Source organism: Rhinolophus ferrumequinum, chromosome X (assembly GCF_004115265.2).
Source record: "Rhinolophus ferrumequinum isolate MPI-CBG mRhiFer1 chromosome X, mRhiFer1_v1.p, whole genome shotgun sequence".
In the NCBI taxonomy this organism is placed as follows: Eukaryota; Metazoa; Chordata; class Mammalia; order Chiroptera; family Rhinolophidae; genus Rhinolophus; species Rhinolophus ferrumequinum.
In genome coordinates, this window is record NC_046284.1 from 7,431,204 (window position 1) to 7,455,913 (window position 24,710).

Sequence of the window (24,710 nt, forward strand, 5' to 3'; positions counted from 1 at the left end):
ATGTTATTATGCTTGATTTTGTCCCAGAGGTCTCTTTTTTTTTTTTGCCAATTTTAAATAGTTTTATTTAAGACATTGCATTTTCCACTTTACAATACAGTGCATATAAAGTACATCGTTATTTCCTTTCCCTGTGCACATATTCCATATTCAAGTATTAAGAATGCCCAGTTTTTCTTACTATAACAGCTCAACTTTAAAACTGCTGTAAATTTGCTACAAATTTGGGTCCTTCCATATTTTATGTGGAACAATGCTAAATTTATGCTCAAGGTTGGCTTAATCAACCTCTTCAATGGTGGGTCCAGAAGAGGCACCACCAGAAGGAGGGGCTCCACCACCAGGGAAGCCTCCAGGCATCCCCCCTGGCATGCCTCCTGCACTCTGGTATAGCTTGGTAATGATGGGATTGCAGACTTTTTCCAGCTCTTTCTGCTGATGTTCATATTCTTCCTTCTCTGCAGTCTGATTCTTATCAAGCCAGTTGATGATTTCATTGCACTTGTCAAGAATCTTCTGTTTGTCTTCATCATTGATCTTGCCCTGGAGTTTTTCATCTTCAACAGTTGCTTTCATGTTAAATGCATAGGATTCAAGTGAATTCTTGGAAGATACCTTGTCCCTCTGCTTCTCATCTTCAGCTTTGTACTTCTCAGCTTCCTGGACCATGCGCTCGATGTCTTCCTTGCTCAGGCGACCCTTGTCATTAGTGATGGTAATCTTGTTCTCTTTTCCTGTACTTTTATCCACAGCAGAGACATTGAGGATGCCATTGGCATCAATATCAAAAGTGACTTCAATCTGAGGAACACCACGAGGTGCAGGAGGTATGCCTGTGAGTTCAAACTTGCCAAGCAAGTTGTTATCCTTGGTCATGGCCCTCTCACCTTCATAAACCTGAATGAGCACACCAGGCTGGTTGTCAGAATAGGTAGTGAAGGTCTGTGTCTGCTTGGTAGGAATGGTAGTATTGCGCTTGATGAGGACAGTCATGACTCCACCAGCAGTTTCAATGCCAAGGGAAAGAGGAGTGACATCCAATAGCAGCAAATCTTGAACATTTTCAGATTTGTCTCCAGATAGGATGGCTGCCTGGACAGCTGCACCATAAGCAACAGCCTCATCAGGGTTGATGCTCTTATTCAACTCTTTTCCATTGAAGAAGTCCTGTAGGAGTTTCTGAATCTTGGGGATACGGGTAGAACCACCCACCAGGACAATATCATGGATTTGGGACTTGTCGAGCTTGGCATCCCGAAGGGCTTTCTCTACAGGGTCCAGGGTGCCACGGAAAAGGTCAGCATTCAATTCTTCAAATCGGGCACGAGTGATAGAGGTATAGAAGTCAATTCCTTCATAGAGCGAATCAATCTCAATACTGGCTTGGGTGCTGGAAGAGAGTGTACGCTTAGCACGTTCACAAGCTGTACGGAGGCGACGGACAGCCCTCTTGTTCTCACTGATGTCCTTCTTATGCTTGCGCTTGAACTCTGCAATGAAATGGTTGACCATCCGGTTGTCAAAGTCTACTCCACCTAAGTGGGTGTCTCCAGCTGTAGATTTGACCTCAAAGATTCCATCTTCAATTGTGAGAATTGACACATCAAAAGTGCCACCTCCCAAGTCAAAGATCAGCACATTCCTTTCAGCTCCAACCTTTTTGTCTAAGCCGTAAGCAATAGCAGCAGCAGTTGGTTCGTTGATGATTCTAAGCACATTGAGACCAGCAATAGTTCCAGCATCTTTGGTAGCCTGACGCTGAGAGTCATTGAAGTAAGCAGGTACTGTGACAACAGCATTGGTAACAGTCTTCCCAAGGTAGGCTTCTGCAATTTCCTTCATCTTTGTCAAAACCATTGAAGACACTTCTTCTGGATAGAAACTTTTTGTCTCTCCCTTGTATTCTACTTGGACCTTAGGCCTGCCAGCATCATTCACCACCATGAAGGGCCAATGCTTCATATCGGATTGAACAACAGCATCATCAAATCTACGTCCAATGAGGCGTTTAGCATCAAACACCGTGTTGGTGGGGTTCATTGCAACTTGATTCTTTGCAGCATCACCGATCAATCGTTCGGTATCAGTAAAAGCGACATAACTTGGGGTGGTTCGGTTTTCCTGATCATTGGCAATTATTTCCACTTTTCCGTGTTGGAAGACACCCACACAAGAGTAGGTGGTGCCCAGATCAATGCCAACTGCAGGTCCCTTAGACATGGTTGCTTCTGTGTAAATGCGTCTCACGAAGAAGACGGATCCTGACGCCTAACCCCGCGTTCAATGAGCTGTCCCAGAGGTCTCTTAAACAGCCTCCTTTTTTCTGATTCTTTTTGCTGTTCTGATAGGGTGCTTTCTGCTACCTTTTCTTCCAAATCACAGATTCAATCCTCTACTTCATCTAGTCTGCTGGTGATTCTTTCTAGTACATTCTAAATTTCAGGTATTATATTCTTCACTTCTGACTGGTTCTTTTTTATGGTTTCTATGTCCTTTTTTAATGCTTGCTGTCTCTTTGTTGAAGTTCTCACTAAGTTCCTTGAGCTTCCTTATAACCATTGTTTTGAACTCTGTCTCTGGTAGATTGCTTGTCTTCATTTCATTTAGTTATCTCCCTGGATTTTTCACCTGTTCTTTCATTTGAGATATATTTCTTTGTTTCCTCATTTTGGCTGCCTCTCTGTGTTTATTTCTATGTATTCGGTAAATTTGCTATGCCTTTCAGTCTTGGCTGGGTGGCTTTATGTAATAGGTGATCTTTGGGGCCCTGGCACAGTCTCCCTGGTCAATTGCTCTGGGTGCTCCAGGAGTGTCCTTTGTGGGGGTTGTGTGTGTCCTCCTGTTATGGTTGAGCCTTTATTGCCATTGGCACATAAATGGGTGGGATTGACCCTCAGGCTGACTGGCTGTGGTATTTGACCACATCCACAGCTTACAGGCTGCTGTGCGGGGGTCGGGGGGCTTACTCCACTGAGTGGGATATGCCCCAGTGAGCTCTGGTGCCTGTTGAGACCACCCTTTGTGTGTGCCACTCGTGGGGCTAATTGGGCGGTGCTCTGTTGTGGCCTGAAGCCAGCTTTCAAGTATATTTGTTCTGGGCCCTCTTGGGAGGGGCTCTAGTGAAGGCCCAGGTCACTCACTTCCTGTGATAGGCCTGGTAATAGCTACAAAATGATCTGCAGTTGTTCACTGCGGATCAGCCTGTGCTAAACCTGGAGAGAGGCCATGCTGCAAACTTAGGATGTCTGCCACCAGTACCGGGTCTGGGGTAGCTCTGCCAAAAGCCAGGACCCCCCGAGGCTGGCTGCCATCTACTGGCTCCCTTAAGGTACAGCCACTGATAAAACCTTGTTCAGTATGAATATTGGGTGAGGGAGAGTCTCAGGGAGTCACTAGAATGGGAAGAGTTGTGGTCAACAGATTAATGTAAATTCTTGTTTGGTGCCAGTGCTAAGCCTGAAGCTACTCAGCAAAAGTCTCAGAGTACACTGAGACTAGTTGCCACCTGCCTAGTGTTTGTCAGCCTCTGATAGTTTTCCAAGAAAGAGTGCAATACAGGCAGGGCTGACTGCTTTTGGAGAAAGTGCCTCCAGCATTGAGGGGGCTGGGTGGGGTGGGGTCTCAGTGAAGCAGCAGAGTGGAGCAACAGAGCTCACCAGGCCAATCAGATTCAGATTTGGCCATAAGCGTAGGGGTTGGGCTCAACACAGGAAAGATGGTGCCAGCCTGCCTGCTGCATGGCAGAAGGTCCCCACACAGGGAAAATAGCAACTGTCCTCCAGCCCTTGCTCTGCAGCAACGCACCTAAGTCTGCCCTCTGTCTGCCCCCTGAGTCACCATTCCTCCACTGGAGCCCAAGTTGAGTGCCTGTAAGTGAGTGAGTCTCTGCGCAGGTCATTTAAGAGGACACCTGTGTTTCCCTCAGCCTTCCATCCCACCCAGATGGTTAGAATCCCCACTGTTTTTCACAGCCAGATGTTGTGGGAACTCTTTGGCACAGTACTCCAGGCTGGGGAGGTCGGTGTGGGGCTGGAGTCCTAGCTCCTCTGGGGAGAACCTCCACGACCGAAATATCCCTCCTGATTCTCATCCTCCACACACATGTGTGGGGCCCATTCTGTGTCTCTGCCCCTCCTACCAGACTCAATGTGGCTTCTTCTTTATATCTTTAGTTATAACTTAGTTATAACTTCTGTTCAGCTACACTTCAGATGGTCTCCAGGTTGATTGTTCTATAATTTAGTTGTAATTTTAATATGTTCATGGAAGGAAGCAGGCACAGTGTTTATCTACTTCACCATCTTGGATTGCATCCAATAACTGCTTTTATTGATCTTTTCTATCATCAGGAGTTTTAAAAGCTCCTTCAGGTGATTCTAATCTGCAGCCAAGGTTGAGAAACATTGTCTAGTGTTTTGTAGTTTATAGTGTGGTCTGTGGACCAGCTACATTGGTCTCATCTGAAAGCTTGTTTGAAATGCAGAGTCGTAGGCCCCACCCTAGACCTGCTGAATCAGAATCTCCCTTGCAATATAACTCATAGTTGTTTCACAGGCATGCTATAGTTTAAACCGTACTTTACCAGAAGGCATATCCCTGATTCTATCAAAGGCTAGTTAATACACCTGGTTCTGAAAGCAATCCCACTTCACTTTCTAAGTTGGTTATGCCCTCCCACCTCTTGAATCTTTAACGTCTTATTTTTCAACTGCATCATTCCTGTCAGATATTCTCTATTATCTCCCATCTTTAAAATTCCTCTTTCTTTAACCCACCCTTCCCTCCAGCTATTGTTACATCTTTCTTTTCCCCTTTATTTTTTCCTTTTCAGAAAAATAGTCTACACATCTCTCTCCACCTTTCCCCATATGACTTTTCTCGTGCCCCTCTGTGGAATCTGCTTTTGCTAAGGTTACTTAGACTTCCCTGTTGCTGCATCAAACGGACACTCTCAAGTCTTACTTTCCCTGGACTTCTCAGCAGCATTCAAGAGGTTGAGGATTCCCTTCTTGAAACAGGCTCTTCTCTCGGCTTCTAAGACAGGGAATTCTGGCTTCTCCTCACCTCTCTGGATGCTCCTCTGAGTGTTCTTTGGTAGTTCTTTCTCCTCTATCTAATCTTTAAATATTGAAATTTCTTGGGAAGGGAAAGCAAATACCCAGTCAGCCTGCAAACTCCAAATTCATTTGTCCTAGTTGGGGTGCAGGATAAGAAAAGAGGGTAAAAAGCTGTTTGTATTCATATGTTCCAGACTTGTTCTGTCAAATTTGTTCCCTTTAATTCAGCAGATTAAAGGTGTTCTAAGGCTTCATAATGCCCTTATGATGAAATTCTGCCTCCCTCTGGAGCCTCTTCTTCTATCTCTCTTCTGCTTGTTATATCTGCTCCAGCTACTGGGGTCTTCTCTCTGTCCCTCTCTGTTTTCTTCCCCTGAGGAATAATGGCATGCTGTTCCCTTTGCTTAGATCTCTCCCTCCCTCTCCCTCTCCCTCTCCCTCTCCCTCTCCCTCTCCCTCTCCCTCTCCCTCTCTCTTCTATTTCCCTCTTTGTCTTTGTCTCTTTCTCTCTTTGCCCTGTATTACTTCTTAAGAAGCACTTCCCTGCACTCCACTTGCAATCTGAACTAGGTCTTCCTGTGAACCCCCAGCAACCCTGTATTGTCTCTTCACAAAACAACAATTGGTAATTATATTCCCATGTGTGATAATTTTCACAATGATGTCTATCTTTCTGACTAGGCTATAAGCTGCATGAAGAAATGGACAGTGTCTGGGGTGCTCACCATTCTCTCTCCAGCACCCAGTAGAGGACTAGTGTATAGGATAAACTCAATACACATTTGTTGTGTGAATGAACAAATGAAAATCTGAGGTTTGGGTTCTCCATCTGTAAAATGGAGATAAGATGATCTTCCATTGAATAATAATTATACCAGTCCTGCATAACTCACAGGGTGTTTGTAGAATAAACACCATACTATCTATGTAATTCTATGGATACATAAAGATAGATGAATTTGAGGGGCAAAGGCTATCAAATTAACAAATTAGGAGGTCATCGATAACTTTGGAGAGTGGCTTGAAAGCCAGAGTACAGTTGCTTAGAGAGTGAGTGGTCAAGTAAAAGAAAGAGGGGTACAAGTCTGTAACTGGAGGAGGACTGAGGGATTAAAAAACAAATTCTGAGATGAAGACAGGTGTGCCTTATTTTTTCACTAATAGAAGAATCCAGTAGAATGGGACAGTGTAAAAATCAACTGGGCATTCTGTTAAATGAAATAAGCCACCTCCAAAAGAACAAGCACTGTATGATTCCATTTGTAGGAGGTCCCTAGAGTAGTCAAATTCACAGAGAAAGAAAGTAGAATGATAGTTGCCAGGTGCTGAGGAGAGCAGGGAATATGGAGTTAGTGTTCAATGGAGATAGAACTTCAGTTTTGCAAGATGAAAAAGTTCTATAGATGGATGATGGTTATAGTAGCACAACAATGTGAATGTACTAAATGCCAGTGAACTGTATGCTTATACATGGTTAAAACAGTAAATTTTATGTTAAGCATGAAGAAAAGTTAGGTATGAAACTGAAACTGGTTTTAATTATATTTTTTGATAATGTATCATTTTCAAAAAGTTGAAAACATGATTTTCATACAAATGCAGAAAAACACATATCGAAGGTTTAAAATCAACAATTGAATGGCTCCTTAATTCCTTAGAAATGGTTTCGAAATATAAGGACAAACTCGTGTGACTTGTGACCACATAATCTGGGTATTGTGGTCTTGTCCCCTTGGCCATAGCTGATTGGTATGGTACCAGATACCTGTCACAATATGTGATCTTTCAAACTGTATATAAAGTGTCTCTTCAGTCAGCTCAAAAGGAATGTGAGACTCAATAACAGAGTGCAACACAAAGGGCAGAGGGATATTCTCCACTTTTTCAAAAAATAACATTTGATTCTGTCATTGGGAGAGGTCACAGAGGCAACAAATGAATCTCTCCTATGTCCAGGAGAATAGCAGAAAAGACAACCCTTCCTGGCAAAATAATAGCCCTAGTAAGGCCTATTGTACCTGGCAGAACAGTGCTTACTTGGCAATACTTGATGTAGCCTGAAATTCTGGGCTGTGCAATTCTATATCTGCTTTATCTAATAGCAGCAGTAGCATGGCGGTTGGCAGAAGAATGGCGACAGACATTGCTGGGGTCTTGTGGCCAGAAGAGCAGTCGAGTAGACAATGCTTGTTGGAGCAGCAGTATGGACATGGTCCAGGGGCACAGCAATCATCCCAGAGGGCGAAAATTGATTGTAAGCACATGAGAGAGATCCCAACATGCTTGAGGTGGACTTTGCAGGAAACATGACAGTGAACCTTGAATTATTACTGTCAGTTGACTTCATTTGTCCTCATGATCCAGTGAGGCCATGAAAGGCCTACTGATGTAGTGCAGTGAGCAGCATTATCTGAATGTGAACCTGAGAACTCACTCCAGATGCTGGACAAGAGTTAGCTGGAACCAGCCCTTCCGTTCTTCCAGAGCTTGAACTATCTCCAAGTTCAGCTTCTAATAGGACAAGAGGTTCCTGCTCCAGAAGGGCACTGATTATATGGGTCCCATCATCTCCCAGTGCTGAGCCATTGGCATTCCTAAACAATGCCTAGAAACAAACCATTGATACCTCAAATGCTGACTGCCAGGCACCAAGCAACCTTTTCTTTCCCCCAATAAACAGGACAAAAAGGGAGCCCCACAGAGTGGAGGCATCCCTCTTTTGTAATGCAGAATCACTTTTGGACCCAGTGTCACCCTGGACCCAGCACACCTCTCTTTGGAAATATGGGAAGAACAAGGTGTTATGACCTGCATGTGTCCCCACAAAATTGTACGTTGAAGTTCTAAGCCCCTGTACCTCAGAATGCGACTATTTGGAGACAGGGTCTTTCCAGAGGTGATTAAGTTTAAATGAGGTCCTTAGAGTGGACCGTAATCCAATCTGACTGATGTCCTTGTAAGAAAAGGAAGTTAGGACATAAGGATACCCTGGAGGAAAACAGGGAGAAGAAGATGGCCATCTATAAACCAAGGAGAGAGACCTCAGAAGGCACCAACCCTGCTGACACCGTGATCTCAGACTTCTAGTTCCCAAAACTGTGAGAAAATAAGTTTCTTTTTTTGAAGCTACCCAGTCTATGATACTTTGTTATGGCAGCCCCAAACTCATACACATACTTTTCTCTGTGCTTTTCCTTGGCTAAGTCCCCTTTTCTCCATAAAGCCTGATTCTGAACTCAGTAGTACTCAAACTTGACCATGTATCAGCATCTCCTGGGGGAGGGGGAGGGTTTGTTGAAATACAAACTGCAGGAGAGTTTCTAATTCAGCAGGTCTGGAGTGGAGTCTGAGAATTTGCATTTCTTTTTTTTTTTTTAAATAAATGTATTGGGGTGACATTGGTTAGTAAAATTATGTAGGTTTCAAGTGTACATTTCTATAATATATCACCATGTGTTTGATCCCCTTTTCCATTTTCTACCACCCCCCTCCCCACTTACCCTCTGGTAAGAGAATTTGCATTTTTAACAAGCTTCCAGGGTGTGCTGATGTGGCTGGTCCTGGGACTCCATGTGTGATTTTGTGGGATTGGCTGAGCCTTGTTACTCACATAGGTAATAACCCATGTGTGACTTACGTGGCATGATAGTGATGACCACAAAGGAATGCACATGGCATGATAACTAGGCAAAGAGAACACAATAACAAAAAAATGCACCTTGAATCCTATCCCAAGTTTAGTTGGTGGTATTGTAATGGGAGAGCCCCCTCACTACAGAAATTTTAAGTCTCCTTTTCCCTAGTTTTTTAGCTCCTTAGCGCCCGGCTTTGATTACTCTTCTAATCAGTTTCTGAATCATAGACTAAAGATTTCTCCTAGCCAGAATCACAGAATATCTCTCACCCCTGCTTCTGATAACTACTTAAAAGCCTGTGGTTTCCTAACATCCCCCAAGCCATTCCGGATCTAACTCTTGGAAAATTCCATCCCAGAGACCAAATAGGCTTTAACATTCCCCCAAGCCAGCATTCTTGTTGATTGTAATCATTGAAGCCTAATATTTTTCCAACCCATTCTGGGCCCAGCTCCTGGACAATTGACGCCACCTAAATGACTGGTTGAATGGCCACAGGCTCTATAGAGCTAATAGATTTATTAATTAAAAGCTATTTTTCCTTATTCAGGGGCTTTGGGGATACAGAGGATACCCCACCAACATTGCCAGTTGCAACCAAAGAAGCCAATGCAGTCTTCCAGGCGGATCTTGGGACCCCTTCCTTTCATCTGAGATCAGATAGGGCGAGAGTTCTGTGAAACCCCCAATAGGTAGGGACAGCTCTGCGTCCCTGTCCAGCAGGAAGCAGATACAGAAGCAAAGATCTTCTGTCCTTCAGCTTCCCACAGATATTTTATGGGGATCACATCTCTCAAGGGAAAAACATGGCAGGCAGTTAGAGATAGGCATCAGGTTTCTGCATTACTGCCCAGAAGACCTCCCCTCTCTGTCTGAAACTTCCCCTTTCCATTGTAAACAAATGGGCACAAGATACCCAGCTAGATCAAACTGGCCACTCACGCATTTGCAGTTTAAAAAAAGATGAGGTTATAGCCTCTTGTCAATCACAGGTGTCAATCAAGTGGTCCCACACCTGCAAAGGAACAGCCCATTCTAGAGAACAAAGGATAAAAACTCCAAGTCCTCTCCTGTGAGGGCCTTTTGAGCCTCTTCTTTTGCTCAGCCCACTCCAAACTCTTTGGAGTGTACTTTTTCTCCTGATAATGCCACCTTGGGCTCTTGAGCCATTCTCTACTGCTCGGGTTCACTCCTATTTCTTTGAAGTGTACTATTTCTTCTAATAAACTGTACTTTCACTACTTTACCTCGGTATCTTATTCAATTTTTTGCTTGAGACGCCAAGAACCTGGACACCGCGCCAAGAAGAGCCCACTCTCTGGTAACAGTGTTATGAACAGAAGCAGTCAGCAACTGCCATGCTTGTTGCCCTCTCAGACGTGAGAGGTCAGAGGTAGGGGTGTGGGGTCCTTTGCATAATCCCTTTTCCTAGGGTGTGGACAGTACCTAAAACTTGCTGTTAACAAACAGACTATGGCAAAGGCAATAGGATGTCACTGCCATGGTTATGTTTATGTTATTTAAGACTCCATCCTACCAGACTGGCGTGATTCTACTGCCAGTCTAAAAACAAAGCAAACAGCCATATTGTGGTTGCCTCAGATTCTAGGATTGGAGGGAACCCAAAGTTAAGAGTCAGCAAAAACCAGGGCCCTCAGTCATACAGCACAAGGAATGAATTCTGCGAGCAACTATGGGAGCTTGGAAGAGGACTGAGCTCCAGATGAGATGGCAGACACCTTCACTCTCCTAGGGGGTGGGGTATAGATGAAAATAGATTGGCATTAAGTTAATAATTGCTGAAATTAGATGAAGGATACATGATAGTTCATTCTATTGTTCTGTACTTTTGTTTATGTGATGGTTAGTTTTATATGTCAACTTGACTGGGCTAAGAGAAGCATAGAGAACTGGTAAAATTAGGAAATGAATTGATAGGCTGAGTAAAGAAGATCGCCTCACCAATGTGGGCATCATTCAATCCATTGGGGGCCTGAATAGAATAAAAAGGCAGAGGAAGGGCAAATTCACTCTTTTTGCTTGAGCTGGGACGTCTGGTTTCTCCTGCCCTTGGACATTGAGTTCCTGGTTCTCTGGCCCTCACATTCAGACTGGGACTTACCCCATTGCCTCCTCTGGTTCTCAGGCCTGTGGGTTTGGACCTTCAGCTTTCCTGATTCTCCAGCTTGCAGACAGCAGACCGTGGGACTTCTCAGTTTCCATAATTGTGTGAGCCAATACCTTATAATAAATTTCTTTCTGTATATCTATAAAAGTGTGTTATTTACACCTGCTAAATTTGTGGTAATTTGTTACGCAGCAATATGAAACTAATACGGGGCGAGAGGAAGTGGGAGGAGGTTGGAGGAGGATAGATGATAAATATAGCCAGTTGCTGTCCAACAAATAGGCTGGGAACTTTGCTGTGATTGTTTTATTTCCAGGCCTGAGGCAAGCAGTTGCTCCTGAAGAGGTCCCAGACTAATAGAAGCTTGAGAACCTCAGGCTGGGCCCAAAGTGGAGGCTGATGTAAACGCCTTTTTGCACAGAATTAATTGGCAACTTTGAGCCTTCTAACTTTAGCAGTGCCACTTCAGCATCTCACCACATTTGACATTCAGTGACTCAGGAACCCAGGAGCCAGTGTGCATACTTGTGCTAAGGACAAGTCTTGTAATAAATATATCATGGGCTAAAACTTAGTGGCTTAAAGTAAAGGAACTACTAACTATGGGGTACTAATTTAGTTTCCCTCATGCCTAGGTGTAGATCTTCCTGCTGCTTGGGGAAGGCTCCTATCTGGAGCTCCGGTGCCCATTCTGATATTTGATCACACAGGTTTGTCCATTCACTATTTTCTTTTTTAAAAAATTTTACTTTTATTTTTTATTACAGTTGACACTCAGGATTATTTTATATTAGTCTCAGATGTACAGCATAGTGGTTAGACACTTATACACCTTATGCAGTGATTCCTCCCGAATAGTCTGGAACCCACCTGGTACTATACATAGTTGTTGCAACATTATTGACTATATTCCCTATGCTGTACTTTACATGCCTGTGACTATTTTATAACTACCCATTTGTACTTCTTAATCCCTTCACTTTTTGACCCAGCCTCCCAACCCTCCTCCCCTCTGGCAACCATCACTTTGTTCTCTGTATCTATAGGTGTGTTTCTATTTTGTGGAGTTTTTTTGTTTATGTTGTTCTTTAGATTCCACATATAAGTGAGATCATATGGTATTTGTTTTTCTGTCTGACTTATTTCACTTAGCATAATGCCTCTTCTAGGTCCATCCACGTTGTTGCAAGTGGTAAGATTTCATTCTTTTTTAATGGCTGAGTAATATTCCATTGTATGTATGTACCACATCTTTATCCAGTCATCTTTTGAGTGGCACTTAGGTTGCTTCCACGTCTTAGCTGTTGTAAATAGTGCTGCAGTGACCATAGGGGAGCATGTCTTTTTCTGAATTACTGTTTTGGATTTCTTCAGATAAATACCCAGAAGTGGAATTACAAGATAGTTCTATTTTTAATTTTTTTGAGGAACCTCCAAACTGTTTTCCATAGTGGCTGCACCAATTTGCAATCCCACCAAAAGTGCACGAGGGGTCCCTTTTCTCCACAGTCTTGCCAACACTTGTTGGTTGTTGATTTATTGATGATAGCCATTCTGACAAGTGTGAGGTGACATCTCATTGTGTTTTTAATTTGCATTTCTCTGATGATTAGTGACATGGAGAATCTTTCACATGTCTATCGGTCATCTGTATGTCCACTCACTATTTTCTTATAAAATTCAGTACCCGGAGTCAGGGCCTATCATTTGAATCTACAGACCCAGTGAAAGGTAAGTCATGGGAAATGCCTGTAACAAACCCATTTTGAAGGTGGAAAAGTAGAGGAAGGGTGTGGGCGTCAGCAGCAGCATTTCCTTAGCTATTAAAGAGGCCCGTTCACATGCACCTGCCCTGCCACCATCGAAGTGGATCTCAAGGCTTTTTCCAGATTCTCTAGGAGTACTCATGAAGTGCTTGTTCTTTTTGGTGAGCTGTAACAAAGTACCACAGACTGAGCTGCTTATGCAACTGATATTTATTGTCTCACAGGTTTGGAGGCTGGAAGTCTGAGATCAAGGGATTGGCAGTATTGGCTCCTTCTGAGGCCTCTCTCCTTGGCGTGCAGATGGCGGTCTTCTCCCTGTGTCTCTTCACGTGGTCTGCCCTCTGTGTGTCTGCATCTTAATCTCTTCCTTTTATAAGGATGCCAGTCATATTATATTAGGGTCTAGTGTGTTGACCTTATTTTACCTTAATTATCTCTATGTAGGCTGTATCTCCAAATAGTCACATTCTGAGGTTCTGCAGGTTAGGACTTCAACATACGAATTTTGGGGAGCTGCAACAGTCCATAACAAGTTCTAAAAAGACATTTCAAGCACAGCCTTTAGCTCACTCATTGATTGTGCTTATCATGAGGGTAATGGTGAATGAATGATACTGTTTAATATCTTTACTGAAAATAAAGTTTCATTGTATCAACAATAGGATGTAACTGTATAAAACTTGCTGTGCTAAACATGGGGCTCAACAGCACTCTTCCCATCAGAGTAATGATGTTTGGATGTTCAAATCTCCACAAAGGTAGCTTCTTGCCAATGATACCACCTGTTGAATTGCATTCCCCCAGAATCCATATATTGAAGCCCTAACCCGTGGAACCTCAGAAGTGACATTATTTGGAAATAGGGTCATTGCAGATATAATCAGTTAAGTTAGGATGTGGTCATACTGGAGTAGGGTAGGACCCTAATTATATGTGTCTGGCATCCTTATATAGAGCAATTTGGATATAGACACACACACAGTGAGAATGCCATGTGAAGACCAAGGCAGAGATTGGGGTGATGCATCTAAAAGCCAAGGAAAGGCCTGGTACAGATCCTTCCCTCAGAGCCCTCAGAAGGAACCATCTCTGACAATACGTTAATCTAGGACTTCTAATCTGCAGAACTGTGAGACAATACATTTCTGTTTTTTCATCCACCCAATTTGTGGTTGTTATGGCAGCCCTAGCAAATGAATGTACCATTGGATGGAATAAGATCCCTGTGATCCCCTACCCCATTTCCTAATTGTACCATATTTTCTTGCTTTCAAACTGCATTTTATTTTGTACATGTAACAAGTATTTCTGGCTGGGATATCATTGATTTAATGTAAAGCTGAAGCCAGTTGCTTTCTATGGAATTGGAGAAGTTGTTGAGGACAAGTCTTAAGTTTAGCTCCCTCCTGAGCTCTGTTAGGCTCTGTCCCTTTGTCTCACTCTGTGTCTCTGTCTCTTTCTCCTTCCTTTGTTCTATCTTTCTCTTGTCTGGGAATACAGAAGTGTCAGTTTCCACACTGAGCTTCTAATCTCAATGGAGGTCTCCAGTATTTTGAACAAGATCTTTATTCACTAGAAATCAAAGTGACAAACAAGAACAGTAAATGTATCTTAGATAACTCCTTCAATCATTTGGAATCCATTGTTTCTTTCCCTTGCTTATGTTTTACAAAGTCATATCATCCCTGTAGTGTTGCAATCAATGGATATTTTTTTGAACCCTCAAATATTGCTAGTAAAAGAAAATTTTAATTTCAATTGTCTTCATCACTATTTATTATCAGTAGTGCTCAGAATCTCAGATTAATGGAAGTTACCTATGGGCATAGGGATCCATGCAGTCCTCAGGAACTCACTTTGGGTCCCCCTCTTCCACAGTGTAGAAGCCAGAGGGCTTGTGATACAGGCATTCATTTGTAAGTTAAGATCAGATAATCAAGGAGATTCCAGCATGCCTAAGGGAATAGCTCATGTGTATGTTGGTGCCGAATAGCTGGACAGGTACTACCCTGTTTCCCCGAAAATAAGACCTAGGTGGACCATCAGCTCTAATGCGTCTTTTGGAGCAAAAATTAATATAAGACCTGGTTTTATTTTATATTATACTATATAAGACTTGTGGAGTAACACCTGTGAAAAGAAGAGGGGAAAGAAGAACTGGGCAGAGGGAGCTGTCAGACCACAATGTAGACCTGACAAAGTCTCTGCCAGCCCAAAAGGGAGATAAAAGCAAAGCCTGCCTCTTACTTACTGGAATCCTGCTAACATGTCCTGAGAAGTCCCGCTGGATGGAAACAGCTGAGTCTTTGTACTCCTATTTTGCTCAGTCATTAGTTGGGGCCATCCTATGAAGAGCGTGACTGGCTCAAATGCTGATGTGAGCTCTGAAGGAGCTCATCCCTAGATGATGTCAACTTGAAGCTGGACAGGAAGTTCTTTATTGAAGGCTGTTCTAAGTGGCACATCCCTATATCTGCCAAAACACTCAATGTTTAATATCAATTTTATAAGAACATAAGGATACTTTTTCCTTTTAATTTTTAAGTGTTGACTTTATGCTTCTGGAAGCACGGTCAATTAATATTTTTCAAAAGCCCTCATACTACAAGACACTCAGAAACGTATAAAATACAGCAAACCTCTTAGCTGAGTTTAGGAGAAAGGTATAAGCTAGTGCCAAGTGTCCTGAGAGGAGGTGAGACTGCAGATGATACTCTTGGCCCTTTTCACCGCTCCCTTTAGGCCTAGCACTCAGTACCCTTCCTACCCCACTGCCAGTACCACAGAGTTCACTCCTAGGCCAGTATATTCATCCCAGGGTCCAGCCCCAGGAATGGATGCCGTACCTCTCCTCCCAACAGATCTAGGTTTAGTGTAGCTTCCTGATGTTTATAAGTACCCAAGTCTTTCAGAAAATGTCCTTAGACATTTTTAGCCCTTGGAATTGTGTCAGAAAACTGTGGGAGTGAGAGTGAAAGGTGGTGCGTCAGTGGTTGTATGGACCTCCAATTGGGACTTGATTTCTAGTTGAAAGAAAATTCTGAGTCATGGTACTCAAGCTTCAATAAACACTTAGCTGTTAAGTACATTTTCATTAAGTGGGAGTATTTATATACTTTATGTAAGCGTTAGCATTCTTAATTGTTTGAAAAGCTACTGGATTTCTTTACCCTGAATGTCAATCCAGCTAAGGTGATCTTTTTAGTCCCTTCTCCAATTATCTCGAACGGTTCAATCCTCCAGGACAGAGATTTCAATATTGAATAAAATTATTCACCTATGCCACCGATTCTCAGTTGTGTATTTATAGAAGAGAAAGAAGGACGGGGGGATATTTATTTCAATTACACATCTCTCCCTTTCTTCCCCTCTCCTGGAACCCTGTCCATCCTCTCTCCAAATGAAAACAACTAATCTATGCAATACTTACCCCTTCTTCCCATCCATAATTGCAGTGCTTTGGGGGCCCTCATACTCAGTTTTGAAGTTTTCTCAATGGACACATTCACATAAGCTTCCACTTGTGACAGATTTCAGGAATGTGGGCTGCAAGCTTTGGAGTTAACCTTTAGGGTCATCTGGCAGCCACCACTTTTTCAATGTTTGCTCACGAGGTGTGCTAAATCGTATATGCAGGTACTTCTAGAGTTGAGACTTACTATTCCGTGAGGAGCACTAGCCTTTCAGATGTTCAGTGAGGCTGATTATACTGGCTTAATTGTCAAATTCATTAGCTCAGAATATACTGTAGTCAGGGCAATTGCTAACCAGAGAACTTCCCTTGAACTTCAGCCTGGCGGCTAAGGCTTGATACTTGCTAGTGAGTGTTCCTGATACTGATAGCTCACTTTCTTAGAATATAAGTATTGCTTTCCCTAAATTTCCCATAATTATAGTTGGGCCACCTGTTGGGAGACTCAGTACCCACCAAGGCTTGGACCATTGTCATCCCATTTCTCTAAGCTGTAGCTGTCACTGTATAACACCTTTACCTTCCAGACCAAATTGTCCTCCGGAACCTGTAGAAGGGCCTGTCATCCATGTACCTGTTTTGCCTCATTAATCCAGCAAATTTTTAGGCTGTGGTCCCATCCATCCTGTCTTGTCTTGTGGTGAATCAGGCCATACCTAGCCCCATCCTTAGCTAGAATGGAAGTGCCCAGAAACATGGGAGGATTGAGTGAGCTGATACTATAGTTCTACCATGTAAGTTCAGATGTACTTACAACTGGGTTATATTTATTTGCTCACACATCTGTCTTTTACACTAGACAGTGAACTCTGTGAAGAGAGTTGCTGTGTCAGCAGGACCTTGGCATAGAGTAAGGCTTCTATGTTGAAATGAAAATGAAAAGTGTATAATTGCATATGCCTTCTAAGTGACTTGAAAGTCTCCTCAGGACATCCCTCGTGGTGCTGTCACCAACTCAGGAGGGCCAGGAGAGCCCTTGGGAAGAATTGGATCTCCTCTGAGGGCAGGTGAGAAATGGATGGGGATTTACATCCACAGGATGCTTCCTCCAAATTCTTCTCTCTTGTTGGATGTAAGCTCCGCTCCAGGATTTTCAAGAAACTGTGTTGAGAAGTGTCAACTGGGGAAAAGCTGATTTTATTTTAAAAATGAGAAAATGGTCATTTTTAGAAAGTCATCCAGTGAATTTGAAGTTCCAACAATTTGGCCAAGTGGAAATACATGTTTTGCGGGCACTCGAGGAGTGAGGTGACCATCAGCAGAAGATAGCATGGGGATATGGAGTACAGATCAGTCCAAACAACCTCATTTAATTTCTCTCCTTCTTTCTCTTTAATTTTTGCTCAGGTTTCTTACTGTCTTTGTAGATCAGGGAAATGTTAAACACAGTGAGTCTGGATTTCAGCAAGACATCTGACAGTCTTTCATGATACATCATGGACAAGACAGAGAGAAAGGGGCTGAGTAAGAAAACAATTGGGTTAATTTCCATTGATTCAATGGCTATACTCCAAATAGGCTGCTTAAATCACCAATATTGTCATCATTTACAAATGAAGAAATAAATGCAGGGAAGTGAAGTGACACCCGTGGTCACATAACTAGCACTGGGCTGTTCTCAAAGCCCTTTTTATAAATCCAAGGGATTATTACTGATATAGGTTTTTCCTTATGGGACATGATCCAAAGTAATCTAACCCATTGGCTCCTCTCTTCATTTTTTCCACCTGATGAAATCTGTGACCACCTACAGCCTGTTTACCTATGAAGATCAGTTTGAAAGAGAAAGTAGAAGAAAGAAGGGAAACTCAGGGGCTGTTATATAAAGGGACCAAAAACATTCCAAATAATAACACTGGGTTATGAAGAACATGAAGCTGAATGGCCGGATAACTGCCTATCGACAGATGCTTTAAGATGATTTAGTTCTGCCTCAATTCACATTAAAATAGAAACAGAACATGTGAAATCAGCGGAGCAGCTCATTGGGTAAAATAATTCCTGGGTGAGCAAGTTAACAACGTGACCTAGATTGTAAGATTTTCCTTCCCAAGGACCATATCGTGTGACATGCTAGGTGTAAAAAGAAGGGTGAGGACCTCACTGTAGGGTGTGCGTGTGTGTGTGTGTGTGTGTGTGTGTGTGTGTGTTTATGTATTTAATCGTATATGTGGACTCAGGCCTGCCTATACTATATGCACTTAAGGGAATATATGTCCTTATGCACCATAACACGAAGTAATCTAATAATCATATCCCTCTCATTTTTTTTTTTGCCTCCTAAAGAGGCACCCAGGGTGTGTTTACATACAAAGATCAGTTTGAAGTAGAAATTGGGAAAAAAGAGAAAGAAAATCAGAAGATGTTAGATAAATAGGTCACAGGGATATTCTAAATGATAATATAGTGTTGTGAAGAACTTGAAACTAAGTGGCATGTGAGGAAAAACCAAAAACAAAATAATTGCCATTTCTTTTATGATTTTGTTGGCTCCTATGTAAGTCTCCCATCCCTAATCCTTAGATGGGTTTGGCTCTTGATGGTTTGCGAAATATATTTACACATGTCATCTTACAGGGTCTTGCAACAGTGTCATGAGGTATGAATTAGGGATTTAAAAAATGTTATGTATATATATGTATGTATATACTTACAGCCTTAGAAGCGGAGTACAGCCTTAGGAATAGAGACAGTGGAAATGTAATGGCTCCGTGCGATGTCAGAGGGATAGTGGATGGGGGGAGGGAGGTTCACACAGTGTGAGGGATATAAATGATAAATGTCTAAGTATTACTTTGTCTTGTGCACCTGAAACTAATAAAAAAATAAAATTAAAAAAAATGATCTCCATTTTACAGAAAAGCAAACTGAGCAGCAAAGAGTGGTGGCCCTTCACTAAAAGTTTCCCAAGGAGTCTGTGACAAGCTGAGAGCCCACTCCATGTCGAGGCCCTTACCCAGTGCTCTCTTTGTTCAGTCACATTGCCATCCCCGCTGGGAGGCTTATTCTGCCCTCCCTCTCTGCATCACTTCTTTTGTTTTCATGTCCTTACCCTACTACTACTCCATTCGCCTTTTGTCTTCCTTATATCTTCTTTCTCATCTGATTTGGAAAAAATGCAAAGCAAAAAACAGATGTGTGAGCTGGTGTAGGAAAACCATTTAAATTTCCCATATTTAACCCTGAGTGGAGAAGAATAAGGATACATGACATGTGAGCATTTGTGGCTGTAGAGGACGGGGAATGGAAGAGATGAGGTTCAGGCTGGGGTTGAGATCAGTAAGGCGGGGGTCAGGTTCCCAAGGTTCCCAGTATGAAGTTTTATAATAGAATATCAGCTCTACCAATTTCTCTTTTGAAAAAGAACACTTTATTGAGGTATGATTGACATACAAAAAGCTGTTGTACATATTTAATGTATACAACTTAATGAGTATGGACTTAAGTTTAAATTGGGAAACCATCACCACAATCTGTGCCCTAAACATGTTCATGCCCTCCAACAATTTCTTCCTGCCCTCTTTATTCATTATTATTTTGAGTGTGTGTGATAAGAACACTTAACATTAGATCTACCCTCTTAAAAAATATTTACGTATACAATGCAATATTGTTAACTACAGGCTCTATGCTATGCAGTAGATCTCTAGGTTTATTCATCTTGTATAACTGAAACTTTGTGACTCTGACAAATCTCCTGTTCCCCTCTCCTCCAGCCCCCGGAAATCACCATTCCACTCTTTGCTTCTATGAGCTTGACTATTTTAGATTTCTCATTCCTAAAAGTGGTATCATGTAGTATTTGTCCTTCTCTGCATGGCTTGTTTCACTTAACATAATGCCCTCCAGGTTCATCTATGTTGTCACAAATAGCAGGATTATTTTTATGGCTGAATAATATTCCACTGTATGTATATACTATATTTTCTTTATCCATTTTTCTATCAAAGAACACTTAGGTTGCTTCCATGGCATGGCTATTGTGAATAATGCTGCATTGAATATGGGGGTGCAGACATCTCTTCCAGATCCTGATTATAATTTTGGGGGGTATATATTGAGAAGTGGGATTGCTGGATCATATGTCTACTGATTTCTTGAATGGTTTCCAAAGCATTACAGATGCCTGTTCTCAACCAGTAACACAAACCAACACACTAACCATTGTTTAATAGTAAAGCCTTAAGTCATCTGATCAAAAGCTCAGGAAAAATAAATGATTCTATAAATTCCTTCACTTTAGGTTTCAGTAAACCACAGGGCAGATTTACTAACCCCAAGCTCTTAGGGCACAACTCATGGCGATCTGCATGATTTGCAGAGAACATCGCCCTAAAAGCAAGCATAACTTCACATTGTGCAGACAAACCTGGTGACAACAAACCTTCAATAGCTTTTCTAATGTAAACTCAAGTCTGGGAAGAAGATAGATGAAAAGACAGAGAAAGACAAATACCATATGATCTCACTTACGTGGAATCTAAAGAACAACAACAAATGAACAAACAAAACAGAAACAGACTCATAGATTACAGAGAACAAACTGATGGTTGCCAGAGGGGAGGGGAGTTGGGAGGCTAGGTGAAAAAGGTGAAGAAGGGATTAAGAAGTACAAATAGTTACAAAATGGTCATGGTGATGCAAAGTATAGCATAGGGAATACAGTCAATAACATGGTAACAACTGTGTATGGTGCCAGGTGGGTACTAGACTAATCAGGGGAATCACTGCATAAATTATATAAATGTCTAACCACTGTGCTGTACACCTGAAATAATATTGAATGTCAACTGTAACTGGAAAAAGAAAAGAAATAATTTAAAAACAAAAACCAATTGAGATTTCCAGTCTGGATGAGGTGGGCATTTTGGCTCTCTGAAATGCCACTACCTACTCACCAACAAATAAATAGAAAATGGGGGACCAAGGAAAGGAAAAAAGAAATATGCTATCAAACGGGCTGATACTGTTAATGTGATTCTAATTCAGATTAGGTTTTGAGTTTCCTGCCAGCCATGACACAAATGAAAAATGGTCTGAACCACTCCTCCTGTCCCTGATAATGTGACTAGTGCTAGAATTACACAGACAGTTATATTACTCCTTTGAAACATTTAAAATTATCCAGGACTTTCCTTTTTCTGTTTACTGTATCCACCTCCGATTCAACCACGAGTCTCCTATCAACTTTTTTTTTTTTTGGTAAGAAATGTTTTTGTCTCAGGAAAAATAGATAACTGAGATTTTGAGGGACCAATGCTTATTTAAAAAACACATTGATATGGCTAATTTAATTCACCCATCCCCGTCATTCATTGGCTTGGAATTTACTTATAGAAGCAGTAAGATAAGGTGGTTTTTGTATCAGTGATTTGTGTAAATATGGAAAAGTAACAAGCATGTTGCTGAAGAGTGATTCTACCTCAAGGGACTAAGTGTTGTAATGCTCGTTAGTCTGACAATGTTTCTCCATGTTGGTGACTCTTTAGTAGCTATGCTATTTGCCATCTCTGTGTACCCTTTGCTATGCAAGGCTAACACTCCAGAGACTGTTTATTTCTTCCTTGCTTTCTCTGCAATTTAAATAATCTGACAAGTGGGAGGTGTGTTTTGGCTATGGTATCATGTCATGAACAGTTTGACATGATAAACAGTATTATCACAGTTTTCCACTAATTTGCATTTTTTCCTGAGAGAGAGAACACTACTAAGTCAACTACGTAGAATTAGTAACTAGTATTAGCGTAGATATTAAATATAAATAAGACATAATTTAGAGCAAGATTTAGGGAACTAGAAACACCTAGGTACAATTAATTAGGCATTTTATTCATCTTTGTCACAAGTTTTAATTCTTTGACTAGTTTTGCATCAGGCTTTAATGAGAAAAATATTTAACTCTTTCTCTTATGTATCTGCAGCATGTGAAAGACCTCTGGCCTTGTATTCAATATTCTAAGTGTTGGAGTGAAAGTTCTAGCATTCTTCTGGTGTGGGAGCTGGCCCCATGGAAATAAATGGAAAATTAAGATAATTTTCTTTGATTCTGTGAATATATCATAGCCTACTATTGAGTTAATTCCCAAGTCTCCTTCTTTACAGAAATCTTCTTCCTTGTAAGCCACTTTGCAAAAATTAGGACAGAAACATTGTAATAATGGTGGAGTAACCCATAGCTCAGGCCTCAGATTCAGAGATTCTCTCACTATACTTTAATCCTATATGATTTCACATAGTGCCATGAATTTAAATATCACCTCTGTGTATGCATATAATTTGTGTCTCTATTACAACTGCCTACCGGATTTTTCCACTTGATTGTATTGTAGGCATCTCAAACTTATTATATCCAAAACGGAACTCTTGATTACTCTACCACCATCTCAATCCTCCCCAGTCTTTTATATTTTAGTAAATGATACCCCCATTAACGCAGTTGTTTAAATCCCAGACCTAGGAATCATCCTTGATTCCTGCCATTTCTTTATCCTCCACAGAAAATGTCAGCATGTCTTAATAATTCTGCCTCTAAAATTTGTCTTTGTGTTACCTACTTCTCTTCGTAGCCAATGCTGCTGCCCTGGTCCCAGCCATGATATTGTGTTGCTTGGACCATGGCAACAGCTTCTGGCCTGAGTGCCCTGCCTCTTCCATTGCTCCCTTAAATTCCACTCTCCATGGCCAGCCAGAATGATACTTTAAACATATAAGTGAGTCCATTTCTATCCCCTTATGAAACCCTTTAAAGCCTTCCCATAGCATTTTGAATAAAATTCAAATTTCTCATCTAGTCCCTGCCTAACTTGCCAACCATCTCCTTCATGGAACTACTTCCCAGCTGGGTCTCCTTCGTTGTTTGTTACACAAAGTTCATTCCTATCTCTGGATTACATTACAACTGCTGTTCTCTCTGCCTGAAACTCTTTCCAAGTTTCCTTCTTGGAGTGCCTGGCTCCTCGTTATGCTTCAGATATTGGCTCAAATATTCTTCCTCAGCGTAGTCTTTGCTGATGGCTCTAAAGCAGCCTCACATTTCCCTTCCCCTATCACATCCCCTAGTTTTATTTCTTTCGTATTACTTATCACAAATTTGATTTACTTGTTTCTGGTATGTCTACCCCTTAGTAGAATGTAAGCTCCTGGAGGGCAGGGACCTTGTCTGTACTGACACCTCTGTACTCCAGAAACTTGTGCATACTTAATGGATATCAAACTCCAAATAAAGGAATACAAAAAGTCTATCACCAGTAGTGTGAATATATGATTCTTTTTCATTTTTTTTTAACCAATATGGGAGTGTTGTGGCCTTTCAAAGTAGGGAAAGTTCTTCATCTCTATAAGCATTTCTTTGGGATGTGTATAATTAAAGTATGCTGAATAAGACCTTTCCTGTTGCGTCTGTGGCTGAAGGACCAACTCCGTCAACGATAACTTCTGAGTAACCCTACAACCTAAACAGGGCCACGTTGCCCTATCTTTACACATATTCCACAGGACTAAGAAACTATCTGCACATCTAAGTAGAAAGAGAGACTGAGAGGAAGGAAGGGATGTAATTGTCAGAGAGTAACCCCTTTTTCATGGCAAGTTCTACTGGGAGCAGCCTAGCTGGCACTTGCTGAGGAGGGAACGGTCTGAGATGAAAAGTTGCATTTGATTGAATTAGCCTACAGTGGAGTTTTTCCAGCTGCAAGAGACCTAAATGCTGTGAGGTGTATCTGAGACAAGGAAAAAATCGAAGGCAGTGATTGGGTGGGGATTGGGGTGCTGGATTTCATGTTTATAACTCACTACCTTCTGACTTGTCAATAAATAGATTACAGTTACAAAGCTCACGTTTTCTTAGTCAGCACTGAACTGATCGAGCCTACACGACCTTACCTGGTTGCTTTAAAAAATACCATTTCCAGTTACAAAATGCAAACTCTGTCAGAATGTAACTAGACAGAATATACAGGTTGGAGCAAAATGGGGGCAGAGTACATGTCTTTTCCTACCCCAAAGTCTATAATATGATGGAAAGATATTTTAAAAAGGAAATAAATTCAAAACAAGTACAAAATAAAGGATTACGCAAGTGGAGACAAAGAGTACAAATTTATTTAAAGTATCTATGAAACTTTTAAGATTTGACTATGTTTTAGGGTGCCAAAATATTTCAATTCCTGTACTAGTCAGAACTGGCTTGACTGAGCTGCAGTTCCAAATGAACCTTGGTAGCTCATCGGCTGGACAAAGTTAAGGGTTACTTCTCACACAGAGTCTCATGTGGGTTGTGTGCCATTTATCTGTCTTGTTCCATCTGGAACAAGTGACCTCCTATGTCCCCAAGGTGGGGGAGGAGAGAGCTTTAAACCACCTCAGCCCAAACACCGCCGTGTTGCTTCTCACAACAATAACAGAAACAGTAGACTTGAACCGTCAAAGCAAAACCTGTTTTTATAAAAATTGAATAAAGTATAATTGGCTACATATGATTTAAGAAGCAAGAAAAGCACAAACAATGTTAGAATGACCAGTGAGGCATAACCACGGGCCCAAAGAAACTTTGTTAAATAATATTATATTCAGCCTCTGCTAGGAATTTTGTAATTTTTTCAAGAAGAGATAGAAAACCTAAATAGGGGTTACCAGAGGGTAAGGGGGGTGGGG

The 24,710-nt window shown here is 41.6% G+C and overlaps 1 protein-coding gene across 1 annotated transcript; it reads right to left on the minus strand.

Moving 5' to 3' along the window:
• Positions 1 to 180: 180 nt before the first annotated feature.
• Positions 181 to 2,282, minus strand: LOC117027721 (heat shock cognate 71 kDa protein-like). The gene has a single exon (XM_033115776.1). The coding sequence runs from the start codon at positions 2,218 to 2,220 to the stop codon at positions 280 to 282; it is 1,941 nt and encodes a 646-aa protein (XP_032971667.1). The 5' UTR covers positions 2,221 to 2,282; the 3' UTR covers positions 181 to 279.
• Between the last annotated feature and the right edge of the window lie 22,428 nt (positions 2,283 to 24,710).

Excerpts from the sequence above, each read along its gene's own strand:
- LOC117027721 (XM_033115776.1), bottom strand. The coding sequence starts at position 2,220 with ATGTCTAAGGGACCTGCAGTTGGCATTGATCTGGGCACCACCTACTCT.